Source organism: Somniosus microcephalus, chromosome 1, assembly GCF_052327205.1.
Source record: "Somniosus microcephalus isolate GS21.2 chromosome 1, FLI_Smic_1.0, whole genome shotgun sequence".
NCBI classification, from domain to species: domain Eukaryota; kingdom Metazoa; phylum Chordata; class Chondrichthyes; order Squaliformes; family Somniosidae; genus Somniosus; species Somniosus microcephalus.
This window is the reverse complement of record NC_140987.1, coordinates 35,551,620-35,570,154: the sequence shown is the minus strand read 5'-3', so window position 1 is coordinate 35,570,154 and position 18,535 is coordinate 35,551,620. Positions and strand designations below refer to the sequence as shown.

The following is an 18,535-nucleotide window of genomic DNA, read 5'->3' as shown; positions in this document are numbered from 1 at the left end:
TATCTCTTCCACCCCCGACAATTGCATTATTGTTTGGTTTCCCTGCCAGTGTCAATTGCCGGCTATTTCCAGTAGCTTGTTTTAGTAACTTCTCTATTTTTGCTTGTAATTCTTCTACTCCTTCGTTTACTCCTTCTATGTCCAAGCTATTAACTGTTGCTAACCCGGCCGCATACCCTGCTCCGGTCGTTTCCAATACTCCCCGTTTCTTACATCTTTGTAAGATAGATTTTTCCTGTGGATCCTCTAATTGTTTTATCCACAGGGAGTTCCAGGTTTGTTTTGTATCTCAAAAGTACTCATATTAATGGCAAGCTTAGTAACTCTATGTGCTACACTAGAATACACCTCATCCAGTGTTCTCCTTATTACTAATCCCCCTCGATAATGGCAATACTTATATTTATCCCTAGAATCAAGGCGAGGACGCTCCATCTCATTCCGGACGTCCAATGTTCCTGTAATTACAAAAAGGGGGCTGGTCGTCACCAGCCAGTTAGAATTATTCTGCTCTTATACATTTTATCAGTTCAAAATGCTGTACATCTGGTTCATTTCTTGTTCTGTGGCTCTGTCCCCAGACATACCTGAAGATGCAAACTATGGCATATAATATCATCATACACAGCCCTATCATTGATATATGTAGTAACTCCCCTTCCCATTCTTTATATCTTCTAGTATACTCCTCACTCTGTCAAAAAGGGCACCATCTCTGGTTTACTCATTGTCTTTCTTATATATTTTTAACTGGGTCCAGTGTTTCCACCTTCCTTTACCCGTTCCAGACCCATCTACATGAGCACGTGTCATTATTCATTAATACTTCATAAGGTCCTGACCATCTGGGTGCTAGCCCTGGTTTGGCTGGTATTATTTCTGCTATCACTTTGCTGTCTATTGCAAAGACCTCCTTCTGGTCGTCCCGTGTATCCTGTTCTCGATCCCGTATAATCTGTTGGTCTTTGGCCTCATGTCTCTAACTATCTGTCCAGATTTATCTTTGGGTAACCGGACAGCCTCCCCAGCAGTCTCCCGGCCGTTTGAGACGGTGCTGCAATTAGTTTATAAGATAACTTCCATTTATCAAATCCTAATTTTCCTTCTATCACTGTGGGGAAATATCAGCTTAACATTAAGAAACTTAAATTTAATAATGTCCAATATCTTTAAATTCTATTCAGTAATACTGAAGTTGTTGCTTCGTGAACTCAAACAGCTGTCAGTGGAAAGGGTTAACTCCTTCGCAGGCTTTTGAAGGTGGAGCTAAACATTATTGCGTCACTTCACGCAACCCAAAAAACATCCCTGACTGAAAGACAGTTGTGGTTTCACACTTTGACTCAACATGAACATTTGGGCTTCATTGGTCAGATTCCCTCTCTCAGTTGATCGTTTAGCTGCCCATCCTCTTGTGTGCTTTAATTTATTATTACGGACTCTTTGGGTAGGAGAGAGGTTCCTACTAATTCTTTGATTATATTCTTGTCTCTTACGGGTCTTCTCCTGGTGTCATATATCCCTGCCTACTCCCGCTATCATGTAATCAGACACCACCCCAAAGGCATTCCGACTATCTATATAGGTTTACACATTTTCCTTTGGCTACCCCCCTTTGATCAAATCCTGTATAGGCTGGGCCATTTCTACTTTGTTTCCCGGGCCTGCCTGTTTGTTTGACTTATAATCTGGGGGCCAGTACACTTCATTCGCTTTAGGGTCGACTAAAGCTCCTACTTCTCGCAGTATATCTATCCCTAGGATTGTTCCTTCGGTGTTCTCGCATACCCACAACTGGGTAGGTATTATTATACATCCAATTTCTAGTAAGACTGTTTCGCCCTTATAAGCCCTGATTCTTCGTCCACCGATTCCTGCTATACTAACTGAAAGTTTCGTTCGGGGCAAGGGTAAGTCTGTCAATGAGATTGTGGCTCCTGTGTCTATTAACATTTTGCACTGTCGGCCCCCTACCAATGCATCAACAAACATCCTCGGATCCCCCTCCCCTCTCTGGCGCGGTCCCTTCCTGCTGCCATCCCTAGAAGCTTGCGAGCAATCAAAGCACGCAGCCAGTCCTAATGCCCCTCCCATCTGTTTTTGGGCATTTGTCTCTTCCCTTGTGTCACTATGTATCCTAGGTCGACTACTTCATCCTTCCCTACCTATACCTTTCTAAGGTTTAACTCTAGTCCCGCCTTCTATAAGGCTTCCAGTACCATAGTCAATTAAATATTGTAAAGGGACCTGCCACTATCGGATATTCTTGCGGAGTTGAGTTATCTTATTCAATTTGGACTACACCAATTTACATCAACCAGAATTTCACTGTGGCCACAATGAAAGTCTGGTTTTAATAGGTTAATTTACCTCATAACTCCAAGGTTAGATCTTAGACTGAAACTTAATCTTTCATTAAACAAACTTTTTGTTGCTCTTCTCAGTTTTTACACTTCAGCTTAACTCAAATTGTAATAGGTTTCTTCATTCTGAGGGCACAATCTTATTTGCACATTCTTAAACTTCCAAAATCCCCGACAAGACAAAGGGGTTAAATGCTTTTACTTTAACACAGAGAAGTGGGTGGAGCTACAACACACAGCAGACATTTCTTTTTCTTAACGGACAGATTTTCAGACAAAGGAATATTGAATCCTCTTAAACATTCCTAATCAGGAAAACATCCACACTCACACATTTTTATACAAATTGTAATTTCAGCATATGTCTAAGGTTCCTTTCACTCAGCAAATCTCGTGTTTTACTTGTCTTGGTACAGATGCTAATAACTTCCATGTTGGTAAAGCTTTAAGTTTATCTTTTCCTTCCTTTTTAAATCTGTGACTCAACAGCTTTCCCTAGTTTCCAAATCCCTGTTTGTTTGTTTTTTGTTTTTTTTTTGCTGGGGTTTCAAATTGGTTCGCCTGCAAATTAGATCTTTTTCCTTCTTTATCTCTCCCTTCTGTTTCAATTCCTTACATTATCTGTTGCCTCTTTATCTTTAGCTCCTCCCCACCAAGCCTTTGGCTCTCTGCACTGTTTCTTTTTATTTTCCAGGAGTCGGGTTATAGAATCCAGGTCCTTTGAGGATTCTTCTTCCACCCTCTTAGTCATAACTAACTGCTACGTTTAATGCTTAATTCACGGTATTGGTGAATTAGGTTTGTACGCTACGTTGTTCGCCCCTATAGCGTCACCTTAGTTAATTTCTTGCTTTCTGTTAGTCACTTCGTTTCGTTAGACACACACCAACCCTTTAGTTCCGAGGTTTCGGTACTGTGGGATCTGTAGCTCCCGGCGTCCTACTTGATCCTGGCCATCACGTGGGACTACTGTCCTCTTAATTCAAGCTCAGGCTAGGTGCTGGGGACAGACCTCACCCTTGTCCGTTCTAACCTCTTTATGACCGTAGGGTTTTATCTCATTCACTCACCACGGTGCACCCATTCATTCAATTGTTGAGATTTCGCCATCTCACGGATTTTAGGGAACTACCTGTCCCAAAGGTTGGTAGGGAACTACCTGCCCCTACCGAGGTTTTCCCGCCTCACGGTCCTTAGGGAACTACCTGTCCCAAAGGTTGGTAGGGAACTACCTGTCCCTACCGAGGTTTTCCCGCCTCACGGTCCTTAGGGAACTACCTGTCCCAAAGGTTGGTAGGGAACTACCTGTCCCTACCGAGGTTTTCCCACCTCACGGTCCTTAGGGAACTACCTGTCCCAAAGGTTGGTAGGGAACTACCTGTCCCTACCGAGGTTTTCCCACCTCACGGTCCTTAGGGAACTACCTGTCCCAAAGGTTGGTAGGGAACTACCTGTCCCTACCGAGGTTTTCCCGCCTCACGGTCCTTAGGGAACTACCTGTCCCAAAGGTTGGTAGGGAACTACCTGTCCCTACCGAGGTTTTCCCACCTCACGGTCCTTAGGGAACTACCTGTCCCAAAGGTTGGTAGGGAACTACCTGCCCCTACCCCTACTGCAGTTTACTTTTTAACCGCCTTCAAGTAAAGGTGTCTTTCTTTTTATAGTTCTTTTATACGTCGATTCTGACTCAACGTCTCGCCAGCAGTTAACCCCTAATTTTACAGGTGGTAATTAAAACATACTCACCCGTCCTAGGTTAACGCTGTCCGAGAGTCTGGTTCAGAACGCGCATCCCATCCTCGTCGCCAATTGATGTAAGCCCCCAAAGTGTGGACTGAGTGATATACACAGTCGACAACACTGGCTTGTTGTAAGAAAGACAGACCCAATAATTGAAGTAAAAACGGTTTATTCAGGCCTGGGGAGCTATGGCTCTTGCGTCCCAACACAAGGCTCCAACTCCACCGAATCTCTTGAGGTTTACACAGTTATACACATATTCCGAGACCTCCTACTCCAGAGGTCCAATCGATTTAAAAGTCTATACATTAATCACTAATTAGGTGTGCCTAACTTCTACAAGGTAACCAATAACATAAGTTTCACTTTTCACTGTATGGGCCTGTGGCCCCTCTGATTTCTTGGAAATGAGTCATCAGGTCATGTGATTTCTGAGAAACGAGACCCTCTCTCTCTTGACCACTACTGAGTTTCGTTTTTCCAGAAAAGGGTTATGTCATTGTCTCTTTTTGTAAGTTTCATCTCTCTAAACTGGTATGGTCATTTCTGCAATTAAACATACGAGTAATTAGTACATTTCATCTTTAAACATTTTGCTGCGCAATTGCGTTCTACTAAACGTGCCCTGTTACGCTCATTTTTAAATCTTACTTCAAGCATAACTTCCTTGCTTTTGTACTCTATTGGGGCAAAATTGGGTCATGCCCCCTTTGGGGGGCTACTTTTAGCGCCCCAACAAAGTTAGCACCCCCACTCCCAAAATTCACTGGTAGCGCCCCAAGAGGGAGGCGGGGTGCTACTGGAAACGCCCCGCCTCCCTCTTGGGGCGCTGCGAGTGAATATCGCGGTGCCACGTGCTGCAGCACTACGTGCCGCGGTACTGCAGGCCTTCCTCCCCTTATTAAAGGGAAGAGGCCTAGCGCAGCACGACCCGGGGCCCAGCTGGGCCACCAGGGATCGGACTGCCGGCAAAAGAGCCCGGCACTCAAGAGAAGTGCCGGGCTCACGGAGCGCAGCCAGCACCCCGTGGGGGGCCTGCACAGGAGGCCGGGGACGGCACCGGGGGCAGGTGCTGGCAGGTGGCCAGCAACAAAAATGGCCGGCTGACACCTCCCCTTTAATTTGCGCCGCCCCGGCCGCAGGTAGGCCCCCCGACCCTGTCGGACATAGCGTCCGCCGGTAATTCAGGGGGCGCTACTGAAGATCGCAGCCGGGGTTCGAGTGAGGTGTTGCGCACGCCGATGATGTCATCACCAGTGGTGCAGCACCACGGGGCGCTAATGCTTACCACCGCTGCTAACCTTCCGTTGAATTTCGGGGGGGCATTAGCGGCGCCGCACCCGGGCACTAGCTGCTTTGCACCCCGTTAGCGCCCTCTTAGGGCGCTAATGGGAGGTGCAAATCAACTGAATTTTTCCCCCTATGCCTCTATTAATAAAGCCAAGGATCCCATGTGCTTTTTTAACAGCCTTCTCAACTTGTCCTGCCACCTTCAAAGATTTGTGTACATACACCCCCAGGTCTCCCTGTTCCTGCACCCCCTTTAAAATTATACCATCTAATTCATATTGCCGCTCTTCATTCTTCCTACCAGAATGTATCACTTCACACTTCTCTGTGTTAAATTTCATCTGCCATTTATCTGTCCATTTCACAGGTCTGTCTATGTCCTCCCAAATTCTGATATTATCCTCCTCATTGTTTACTACAGTTCCAAGTTTCGTGTCGTCTGCAAACTTTGAAATGATGCCCTGTATACCCAAATCGAAGTCATTAATATGTATGAAAAAGAGCAGTGGTCCTAATACCGACCCCTGGGGAACACCACTGTGTACCTCCCTCCAGGCGGAAAAACAACCGTTCACCACTACTCTCTGCTTTCTGTCCCTTAGCCAATTTTGTATCCACGCTGCCACAGGCCCTTTAATCCCATGGGTTTTAATCTTTCTAGCAAGCCTATTATGTGGTACTTTGTCAAAGACCTTTTGAAAGACAACACACACAACATCAACCGTCTCCGTTACTTCATCAAAGAACTCAATCAAGTTAGTCAAGCAAATTTGCTTTTTAGCAAATCCATGCTGACTTTCATTTATTAACCCATACTTTTCCAAATGCCAATTAATTTTGTCCCGGATTATTGTCTCTAAACGTTTCCCCACCGCCGACGTTAGGCTGGCTGGCCTGTAGTTTCCGAATACCTAAAGTATGAAAACTAAGGGCAAGAAAAGACCAGCTGCTCCATCAAGTCTGTCCCATACTGTCACGGTGTGACTTCTACACACCATACCCCTGCCCACCGCGCCCCCCAATCCCAGACACCAGCCACCAAATTCCTCAGAGGCAAAAATAAAGACAGATAATGGTTTGACCAATTTAGTGAAAAATTCTGTACAAAGACTCTGAGAAGGACGATAGGAATCTCAAAACGATTTGTTGTGTTTGACTCAGAAGGCAGTTTCATGTGCCAGTGAAAGTTAAGTACTCTCTTCTGTGTAGATTTCTTTCAACTGATCGACAAAATGTAGTTTAGACTGAAATATATTGTCAGTGTGATGTTTTTTCACCTATTGAAGAGATCAAGAGGAAAGCATCAGGAACCCATACTCTTTCCAGTATTATCCAGTGCTAACAGATTGTTATCTCCGATGCACCTTACATCCCAATTGCTACTCACATAAAGAAATAGCTTACCTTCTTACATAGTTAGTCCATCTCAAGGCACTTCAAAACTAACAAGTTCCTTCTTAGAGCAGTCAGTATTGTTAATTTGCAGACATCGTGGTTCCACAAGCAGTAAGTGAGATAAGTGGCCAGTTAATCTTTCCTTTGTTGAGGGATGAATGGTGTTTGCTGCTCTTCAAGAAAATGGGATCTTTTACATCCACCAGGCTCAGTTCAACGTATCATCTGAAGGACCAAGCCTCTACTAACGCCTTCCCTCAGGACTACACCGAGGTGTCAGTCTGGGTTATGGGCCCCGGTCTTGGAATGGGGCTTGAATTCACAAAAGAGGAAAAAGTTTAATATTTGGATGACGTCATCCATCAGAGCAGGCTCGAAGGGCTGTATGGCCTACTCCTGCTCCTATTTCTAATGTTCTTGAAAAAAGAAGGTGGAGGGGTGACCTAATAGAGGTCTTTAAAATTATGAAAGGTTTTGATAGAGTGGATACAAAGAGAGTGTTTCCACTTGTGGGGAAGAGCATAACTAGAGGCCGTCAATATAAGATAGTCACCAAGAAATCAAATAGGGAATTCAGAAGAAATTTCTTTACCCAGAGGATGATGAGAATGTGGAACTCGCTACCGCAGGGAGTGGTTGAGGCAAATAGTATAGACGACACCTGGGAATCCCTGGCCCAAGACCGCACAAAGTGGAGGAGAAGCATCTGGGAAGGCGCCGAACACCTTGAGTCTCTTCGCCAGGAGCAAGCGGAAGCTAAGTACAGGCAGCGCAAGGAGCGCACGTCAACCCAAGCACCCCATCCACCCGCCCCTTCAACCACCGTCTGCCCCACCTGTGACAGAGACTGTAGGTCCTGCATTGGACTCATCAGTCACCTGCGAACTCATTTTTAATGTGGAAGCAAGTCATCCTCGGTTCCGAGGGACTGCCTAAGAAGAGATAGATGCATTTAAGGGGAGGCTACATAAGCATATGAAGGAGAAGGGAATAGAGGGTTATGCTGATAGAGTTAGATGAGGAATGACGGGAGGAGGCTCGAGTGGAGCATAAACGCCGGCATGGACTGGTTGGGCCGAATGGCCTGTTTCTGTGCTGTATATCCTATGTAATCCTACGCTCTTAGAACTGCAACACTTTACAATTACCTGCAATATTAAATTGAACTTCCTGCTTACTGATAAAAATATCAAACTAGAAATGTGGTCAATTATATAACAAGCTTTTTCATTCTTGTGGTATGAGTAACACTGGCAAGACAGTATTTATTAGCCATTCCTAGTTGCCTTGAGGTTAATAAGAACCAACCACATGATGTGGGACAGGGGTCATAAGAACATAAGAAACAGGAGCAGGAGTCGGCCAATTGGCCCCTCGAGCCTGCTCCGCCATTCAATGAGATCATGGCTGATCCAATCTTGGCCGCAACACCACTTTCCCGCTCTCTCCCCGTACCCCTTTGACTCCCCTGTAGTTCAAATGTCTGTCAATCTCCGCCTTGAATATATTCAATGACTCCGCCTCCCCACAGCTCTCTGGGATAGAGAATTCCAAAGATTCACGACCCTCTGAGAGAAGAAATTCCTCCTCATCTCTGTCTTAAATGGGTGACCCCTTATTTTGAAACTATGCCCCCTAGTTCTAGATACCCCCACAAGGGGAAACATCCTCTCAGCATCCACCCTGTCAATCCCCCTCAGAATCTTATATGTTTCAATAATATCACCTCTCATTCTTCTAAACTCCAATGAGTATAGGCCCAACCTGCTCAACCTTTCGTCATGCGTCAACTCCTTCATCCCAGGAATCAACCGAGTGAACCTTCTCTGCACTGCCTCCAATGCAAGTATATCTCTCCTTAAATATGGAGACCAAAACTGTACACAGTACTCCAGGTGCGGTCTCACCAGTGCCCTGTAAAGTTGCATCAAAACTTCCCTACTTTTATAGTCCATACCCCTTGCAATAAAGGCCAACATTCCATTAGACATCGGAGTTCGTTAGAGTCGCAGTTAGTTCCTCTGTTTTTACAAGAATCCAGCAGCTTTCACAATCATTTCATAGAACTAGCCCACAAATGATCAAAATCAGCTGAAACCAGTTTCAGAATTTGCCATGGTGGGAATTTGAACTCATAACCTCTAGGCTACTCCTCCAATACCATCAAAACACTAGGCTACCATACCCAGTTATGATGGCACACCTGTAACTTCACAGGAACCGACTGCACTTAATCTGGGCACCTGCCTTGCATTTTCAGTTTGTGAGCTCTGGTATTTTAGGAAGGTTGCTGATTGTGTCAGATGCCAGGTTCAGTCACGGAGCAGCCCACCTTAGAACGCCTGTTGCTATGCAACCCTTTTAGCATAATTTTGCCAGTTTGTAATTATAGCCTAAAAATTGTGATGGGCAAATATTAGTACACAAGCAGGTTAATACTGCTGTTAAATAGCCGACGAGGAGGGGGAAAAAATGATTCATTCTTGAGATGTAGCCACCATCGTTGGCAAGGCCGGCCTTTATTGCCCATCCACAATTTGCCCCTTCTGCAACTGAGCAACTTGATAGCAAACCAAACTACTTCAGAGGGCAGTTCAGAGTCAACCACGTTGGCATGGGGCTGGAGTCACATGTAGGCCAGACCGGGTAAGGATGGAAGATTTCCTTCCCTGAAGGACATTAGTGAATAGGAAATTGTTTTTTTTAATTCATTTTTAAGGGATGTGGGCATCGTTGGCAAAACCAGCATTTATTGCCCACAACTAATTGCCCTTTAGAAGGTGGTGGTGAGCCGCCTTCTTGAACCGCTGCAGTCCATGTGGTGAAGGTACTCCCACAGTGCTGTTAGGGAGGGAGTTCCAGGATTTTGACCCAGCAACAATGAAGGATGAAGTGATAATGATATGCTTCTAAGTCAGGATGATGTGTGACTTGGAGGGGAACTTGGAGGTGATGGTGTTCCCATTCGGCTGCTGCCCTTGTCCTTCTAGGTGGAAGAGGTCGCGGGATTGGGAGGTGCTGCTGAAGAAGCCTTGGCGAGTTGCTGCAGTGCATCTTGTAGATGGTACACACTGCAGCCACGGTAAGCTGGAGGGAGTGGATGCTTAAGGTGGTAGAGGGGGTGCCAATCAAGCGGGCTGCTTTGTCCTGAATGGTGTCGAGCTTCTTGAGTGTTGTTGGAGCTGCACTCATCCAGGCAAGTGGAGAGTATTCCATCACACTCTTTACTTGTGCCTTGTAGATGGTAGAAAGGCTTTGGGGAGTCAGGAGGTGAGACACTCACCGCAGAATACCCAGCCTCTGACCTGCTCTTGTTGCCACAATATTTATGTGGCTGTTCCAGTTAAGTTTCTGGTCTTTAGTGACCCCCGGGAATTACGAGGGTATGAGACGGGAATTGGGTAAGATTGATTGGGTGGTGTTTCTGGGGGGATTGACAGTGGAGAGACAATGGCAAGCATTCAAAGATAGAATGGAAGAATTCCAGAACATGTTATACCGGTTTGGCATAAAAATAAACCTAAAAAGGTGACTCAACCGTGGATAACGAGGGAAATTAGGGACAGCATAAAATCAAAAAAAAGGGCATATCAACTGGCAAAAAAAAGCACCAGACCGGAAGATTGGGGGCAGTACAGGATACAGCAAAAGAGGACAAAGGGATTAATCAGGAAGGGGAAAATAGAATACGAAAGTAAACTTGCAGCAAACATAAAGACAGACTGCAAAAGCTTTTATCGGTATATCAGGAGGAAAAGACTGGTAAAATCCCAAGTCGGTCCCTTGCAGTCCGATTCGGGAGAATATATAATGGAGAATAAGGAAATGGCAGACCAATTAAACTCATACTTTGGTTCTGTATTCACAAAGGAGGACACAAATAACCTCCCAGGAATATCGGCAAACATAGGGACTAATGAGAGGGAGGAGCTGACAGAAATTAGTATCTCTAGGGATATGGTGTTGGGTAAGTTGAGGGGACTGAAGGCCGACAAATCCCCGGGGCCTGATAAACTACATCCTAGGGTACTTAAGGAGGTGGCCCTGGAGATAGCAGATGCTCTAAGGATCATCTTCCGGAACTCCATTGACTCGGGAACAGTACCCGTGGATTGGAGGGTAGCTAATGTTACCCCAATATTTAAAAAGGGGGGTAGAGAGAAAGCAGGGAATTATAGACCAGTAAGCTTTACATCGGTTGTGGGCAAAATGCTAGAGTCCATTATTAAGGATAAAATAGCGGAGCACTTGACAAATGGGGAAAGGATCGAACAGAGTCAACATGGATTTACAAAGGGTAAATCGTGTTTGACTAATCTGCTGGAATTTTTTGAGGAAGTAACTGGTAAAATAGATGGGGGAGAGCCAGTGGATGTGGTGTACCTTGACTTCCAGAAAGCCTTCGATAAGGTTCCACACAAAAGATTATCATGCAAAATTAAGGCTCATGAAATTGGGGGCAAAGTATTAACGTGGATAGAGAACTGGCTGGCGGATAGAAAACAGAGAGTTGGAATAAACGGCTCGTTTTCGGAGTGGCAGGCAGTGACCAGCGGGGTGCCGCAAGGATCTGTCCTGGGACCCCAGCTGTTCACAATATATATAAATGATCTGGATCAGGGAATTGGATGCAATATTTCCAAATTCGCTGACGACACTAAACTAGGAGGAGGGGTGGGCTCTGATGAGGATGTCAGGAGGCTACAGTGCGATTTGGACAGGTTGGGGGAATGGGCGGATACGTGGCAGATGCACTATAATGTGGATAAATGCGAGGTTATCCACTTTGGGGGTAAAAACAGGAGGGTAGATTATTATCTAAATGGCAATAGATTGGGAGATGGGGAAGTGCAGAGGGACCTGGGCGTTCTTGTGCACCAGTCACTGAAGGAGAGCATGCAGGTGCAACAGGCGATTAAGAAGGCAAATGGTATGTTGGCCTTCATATCAAGGGGGTTCGAGTATAGGAATAGGGATACCTTACTACAGCTGTGCAAGGTGCTGGTGAGACCGCATCTGGAGTATTGTGTACAGTTTTGGTCGCCCCATCTGCGGAAGGATGTTCTTGCCATGGAAAGAGTGCAACGGCGATTCACCAGGCTGATACCTGGAATGGCGGGAATGACCTACGAAGAGAGATTAAATAGTTTGGGCTTGTACTCACTGGAGTTTAGAAGATTGAGAGGGGATCTCATCGAAACATATAAAATTATGGCAGGCCTGGACAGGCTGAATTCAGAGAGAATGTTTCCAATGGCCGGGGAGCACAGAACCAGGGGCCACAGTCTAAAAATAGCGGGCAAATCATTTAAAACAGAGATGAGGAAGAATTTCTTCACTCAAAGAGTGGTGAGCCTGTGGAATTCCCTGCCACAGAGGGCTGTGAAGGCTAATTCAATAAATATTTTCAAGAGAGAATTGGATATATTTCTGAAGGCTAAGGGGATTAAGGGTTACGGAGAAAAGGCGGGGACGGGGTACTGAACTGGTAAGATCAGCTATGATCTCAGACGAAGATCAGCCATGATCTCATTGAATGGCGGAGCAGGCTCGAAGGGCCGAATGGCCTACTCCTGTTCCTATCTCTATGTTTCTATGATGTTGATGGTGGGGAATTTGGTGATGGTAATGCCATTGAATGTCAAGTGGCAGTGTTTAGACTCTCGTTTGTTGGAGATAGTCATTGCCTGGCACTTCTGTGGCGCAAATGTTACCTGCCACTTATTAGCCTAAGCCTGAACGTCGTCCAGGTCTTGTTGCATGCGGACATGGACTGCTTCATTATCTAAGGAGTTGTGAATGGCACTGAACACTGAGCAGTCATCAGCGAACATCCCCATTTCTGACCTTATGTTGGAGGGAAGGTCATTGATGAAGCAGCTGAAGACGGTTGAGCCTAGGACACTGCCCTGAGGAACTCCTGCAGCAATGTCCCGGGGCTTTGATGATTGACCTTCAACCACCACAACCATCTTCATTTGTGCTAGGTATGACTCCAGCCAGTGGAGAATTTCCCTCCCGATTCCCATTGACTTCAGTATTACTAGGGCTCCTTGATGCCAGACTCGGTCAAATGCTGCCTTGATGCCAAGGGCAGTGACTCTCAGCTCACCTGTGGAATTCAGCTCCTTTGTCCATGCTTGGACCAAGGCTGTAATGAGGTCAGGAGCCGAGTGGTCTTGGCGGAACCCAAACTGAGCATCAGTGAGCAATCCAATAGCTTTTCACCGTTCGCTTTTACTGATGCCAGCTTTTTATTACTCGATTTTAAAATAAATTCTCAAAATGTCGTGCTGGGAATTGCGCTCACTGTCTAACTGGATTACCAGTCCAGTCACGTAACCTACCACTATGAATGCAATAAATCTGGTCATTTGTGTGCTGGCACCAAAATATTGACTATGGAAGCTGCTGGATTGTTGTAGGAATCGAACTGCTTCACAAATGTCCATCAAGAAAGAGAATCTTCCACCTCTACCTGGCAGCTAGAGGTATTACTAGTCCAGTAACATAGCCACTTCATGACCATACCTGTGGAATTCCATATGAATACCCTGAAACATTCGTACACCAATATCTGAGCTTTGTCATTTCAAGGACTTTGGCTTGCGTGCGAAAATGACGGGCAGGAAAAGACCAGCTGGTCCATAAAGCCTGCCCCACTCTCATGATGGTCGGGGCACCGTGACCAGATATTTTCTACCCGCTCCGCAACTCCTGAGAGAGGCAAACATAAGAACATAAGAAACAGGAGCAGGAGTCGGCCATTCGGCCCCTCGAGCCTGCTCCGCCATTCGATAAGATCGTGGCTGATCTGGTCTTGGCCTCAACTCCACTTTCCTGCCCGTTCCCCATAACCCTCGACTCCCTTATCGTTCAAAAATCTGTCTAGCTCCGCCTTGAATATATTCAATGACGCAGCCTCCACAGCAAAAAACTAGAGAAAAATCTCAGGACCAATAAGGATAAAAAACACTCTGGGAAATTCCTCTCCGACCCTCCTTAGGCGATCGGACCCAGTCCAGGTGATCGCACGGACCGAGTGTTAAGTGTAAATCTACTTCAGTTTTTTTTTAGTCTTAGTTTTTGACTCTAATATCTCCAGCAACTCTTGAGGAATCCACCACTGCCCAAGCCAGCCAATTTCTTTTTAAATTTTCAGCTCACACACTGATTCGCAAACAGCAATAAAGGTGTCAGGAGCCGCGTTTTAGCTGTGATCGTAACCATAGAGCGGAAGCCAAGCGCAAGGAGCGCAAGGAGCGCACGTCAACCCAAGCACCCCACCCACCCGCCCCTTCAACCACCGTCTGCCCCGCCTGTAACAGAGACTGTAGGTCCCGCATTGGACTCATCAGTCACCTGAGAACTCATTTTTAGTGTGGAAGCAAGTCATCCTCGGTTCAAAGGACTGCCTAAGAAGAAGAGAGAGATGCAGCTGAAGTAAACAGTTATAAATGAAAGTAAAAATGGTACATTTTTAAAACATCATTTCTGCTCAACCATTTTTCTCTGGTCCTCCATTTTCTCGGTCCTTGTTTTTATTTTTTTTTGCTGCCTCGGAAATTATCTTTTACCTTTTTTCTCTCATGTCATTCTGGAGGTGGGCCGACATCAAGAATTCTGGCCTCTGAGTGGTTGACAATGAGTTCTTACTGTTGTTTTATTTTCAGCCAATTGAGTGTCATAAGACTAAAGGTTGGCATTGTCCAAGAGAACAGTTAGGTCAAGTTACTTCTTCAGGGCGCTGGCAACCCGATCAGGCCTTCACAGGGTCTTTGATCTCTGACACTCGGCGCGCCAATAAAAACTAAGGTTAAAACAAAAAATCTGCCGCATTAGATCCAATCAATGGTATCGCTATTCGCCTTGTCGATGCTCAGTATATATTATTCCCATCGCTGTTTAGAATCGTGGCAACCTATGTAATAATTTTGCGAGATTTTGAATTTGAAAAGCATACAGTGGAAAGGTTGTTATGTAAATCGCCAATACCAGCACTGGGAAAGAAGTGTTAAATAGTTACTGACATGTTTCTGACATTGTAACCCTCCTATAATATTTGGATGAAGTTTTCTGACCGGGGTGAGTGATAATCTGACATTCTGAATTCCATCAGTTCATTCAGGTTAGCTCAATCTTTGCTCTTTGTTTAACCCGTCCATGGACTAACTTCTTCATCATGTTCGGTATATCAAAGCTCCATTAAGTTGCGGGTTAAACTTGTGGTAGTTACTACTTGAAATAAAGAATAGATTTGCCTTTCTAATCTAGGCTTTATTAACTTAAAAATCCTGTAGCACATCTTTCAACACCCAGTTCCAACTAAAGGCTGGAAAGAACTGAATTTAAGATGGCCACCACAAATCACATGACATCAACTACCAATGAGATTACAGCATATATCCCAAGGCAGGAAACAAACAACCAATCACAATACTTCTTACTAACATAAAGAATAATCACCACACTACTTTAAAGTTTAAAGTGACAGAGCTTCAGGTTTCTTTAGCTGAAAACGTACCTCAATCTTTTTTTCTGCATTAGTTTCACTGAGTTTTTAAACAAATTTGTTTATCAATGTATTTACAAATTTATTAAAACTAATAATGCACAGGGGGAAATATTTGATGTTTGACCAAGCCATTTTAGGCTATTTTTCGCTTTCTTATGGATCCATTGGAAATATTCATTTTAGTTTTGTTCTTAACATAAGAGCATAAGAAATAGGAGCAGGAGTAGGGCATAGGGCCGTTCGAAGGCTTTATTATAATGACATTTCTCCAACTGAAAAGTTTTTTTTCAAGTTATTCTTCGTACCATTGAACTTCATATTCTGTATTACAGACCATCAGTCATAGCTGAGGGCTTTGTACAACTGGTTGAAGATGACAGCCTCAATGGAGCAGTAATGAAAATCACAACAACCCAGGGCGTCCATTTTGAGAACTATTCGACAAAGCCTGCCTCCCAACAGTAGACTGACCTCGACCTAATTTTACCCATTGGCAAGAAGCATCTGTTTGCAAACTTTCCTGCACAGGTTCCAAAGTTACATTCATTGCTACTGCAGCCAAGGCCAGGCAAATTGGAAAAATTGTACATGAATAAAAAGGCAATTTACAGTACGCCACATGAAGCCAGAATATGCATGAAAGATAAAGTGACAAATTTTAAACAGTATGTTATTGTCTGTCAATACAAATTACAACACAAATGATAGAAAATTGTCAATTTAAATTAAAATTGTTATAATTATTTGCTTCTGTTCCATGAGAACGGTTATGAATCGGATCCTATTAGGAACAATAAATCACTGCCAGCCCACCAGCGCCATAAATTTTCAGCGGCGTTAATCCAGGAAAATTGCGATCGCCATTGTTTTTAATGAGGGGCGGGGCTACGATAATTAACTTCTCCCAGCATTCAGCGAGGTTAATGGTGGAGCAAAGTAAAAGTCCCAGTAAAATATGGTATGACATAAGTGTAGTGTATGTACCTTTAAGAGGAACTATGTTTTTGAAGCCCCTGTGTACTGTAGTACCGGTAGTGACCACTCGGGTATATAAGCCTGTATAGCATCTTGTGTAGTTAGTTCACCTCCAGACTTTGTTCAATAAATACTTGGTAAATCAACTCCTGCATTCCGTGTCTCCATTAACACACGGACCTAACAGTGGCGACGATTTGGAAACGAACTTACCTGCAATTCGGCAGCACCTCAAGGAGATCGATTCCTCAGACAAAGGTCGAAGCAAAAAAAAAAGAAAAAAAACTGTGGTTTCACCAGCTAAACGGGCTGGTGGCAGGTAGTGCACTGATCCTTCCTGGGCTGCGGCGGGCTGGGGCTCGATCGGGTGGCTCTGCAGCGGGGCCGGGCAGCAAGTCGGAAAGCAGAAGCAAAGAGAGACAGAGGGTGGAACACTCAGGAGGCAGCCGGTGCTGTAAAGCAGGTCGGCGTTCGGACTGAGCAGAGGGAGGGGAAAGTCCCAGAGGGTCCGCTCCACGACGGGAACGGTTCTCCAAGTAACGGAGAAACTATTTAAAATATATATTAAAAAAAAATAGAAATACCGCGAAAAGCTGCAGGTCGCAATGGGAACCGCGGAGAACAGCGTTGGCAGCAGCGGCAGTGGTGGGAAAGCGCGGGAGGCGCCATCTTGACTCGGCGGGGAAGAAGGAAAAGCGCGGGAAGCGCCATTTTTGATTTTCAGGATGCTGAAGACTGGCAATATTACTGCTTTCGATAGTGATATAGAGGATTGGACCACATATGTGGAAAGAGCGGAGGTATATTGCAAGGCGAATGAAGTAGCGGATGATAAAAAGGCATCGGTACTTCTAAATCTGATGGGCGCAAGGACATACGGGCTGTTACGAAACTTGATCACTCCAGCCAAACCAATGGACAAGAATTTTAAGCAGATTGTTGATACCCGACAGGAGCACTTAAACCCAACACCGCTGCTGATAGCGGAACAATTCAAATTCTTCAGGAGGAATCAGCACAAGAATGAAAGTAACGCTGATTACCTCACCGAATTACGAAAGCTGTCAAAGCACTGCCAATTCGGGGCAGGACTGGCAGATTCTCTACGAGACAAATTCGTCTGCAGTCTCCTAAGCGAAGGAACACAGAAAAGACTACTTTCTGAGAAAGATTTGACACTGGACAAGGCTTTCAGTGTGGCTGTATCATACGAAGCAGCAGCAAGAGGAGCTGCAGAGATACAGCAAAAGCCACAGGACTTCGGCACCCATGAAATGACACGGGGTTTTGAGAGATGTTATCGCTGCGGCAGATCCACCCATGACCAGAAGGACTGCTGGTTCAAGGACAAAGCATGCAGGCAATGCGGAAAGATGGGACACATTGCACGTGTATGCAGATCTGGAAAAAAATCTGCTGACAGTAAAAAGGTCAATAAGGAAAAGTACAGAAAGGTACAAATGATGACGGACAGTAGCTCCGAAGACCAGAAGAGCGATAGCGACTCCGGAAACAAGAGACTAAGCTGTCTCAAATTACATAATGTAATTGCCAAAGAAGATTACCAGACCATTTGGGTTACCCTCATGATAGCGGGGTCCCCAGTCAAAATGGAGCTAGATACAGGATCAGCTCTGACCGTCATAAGTCGACGGGATTACGAGCGGCTATTTCCGCATATACCTTTGAAAGACACATCCATTATCTTGAAGACATATACGGGGCAGAAAGTATACCCCAGAGGGAAAATAAGGGTGCTTGTTGTATACAACGGCAAGGAAATACAGAAGTTGTATTTATACATTCTGCAAGATGGTGGTCCGCCGTTGTTGGGACGTGAATGGATCAGAAAGATACGTTTAGACTGGCACCCCATTCAGGCACTGACGGTGACCAGTAAGAAAAAAAATTATGATGACGTCATACCTGGACGATTAAAAGAAATCTTGGCTAATGCCAACGAAGTGTTTCAACAGGAACTAGGAACCCTGAAAGGCGCCACCGCCTCAATAAAAGTGGAAGATGCGGCAATTCCCAAGTTTTTTAAGGCAAGGCCGGTGCCATATGCAATTCGTCCAGCCGTCGAGGCAGAGCTGGAGAATTTGGAAAAAGCAGGCGTGTTATCCAAGGTAGATTGGAGCGAGTGGGCAACACCCATCGTCCCGGTCATGAAGAAAACGTTAAATAATGATAAATCTGAAGAACAGAGAAAAATTTGCATCTGTGGGGACTTCAAGGCGACTGTAAACCCGGTTCT

At 45.1% G+C, this 18,535-nt stretch overlaps 1 protein-coding gene across 1 annotated transcript in view; it reads left to right on the top strand.

Moving 5' to 3' along the window:
- LOC147124027 (15-hydroxyprostaglandin dehydrogenase [NAD(+)]-like) overlaps nt 1-17,728 on the top strand; it is a 164,771-nt gene extending 147,043 nt beyond the window's left edge. Inside the window, exon 7 of the mRNA XM_085977731.1 lies at nt 15,636-17,728. Within this exon, the coding sequence (XP_085833857.1) occupies nt 15,636-15,768 (133 nt within the window). The 3' untranslated portion in view covers nt 15,769-17,728. The remainder of the gene's footprint in view (nt 1-15,635) is intronic.
- The last annotated feature ends 807 nt before the right edge of the window (nt 17,729-18,535 follow it).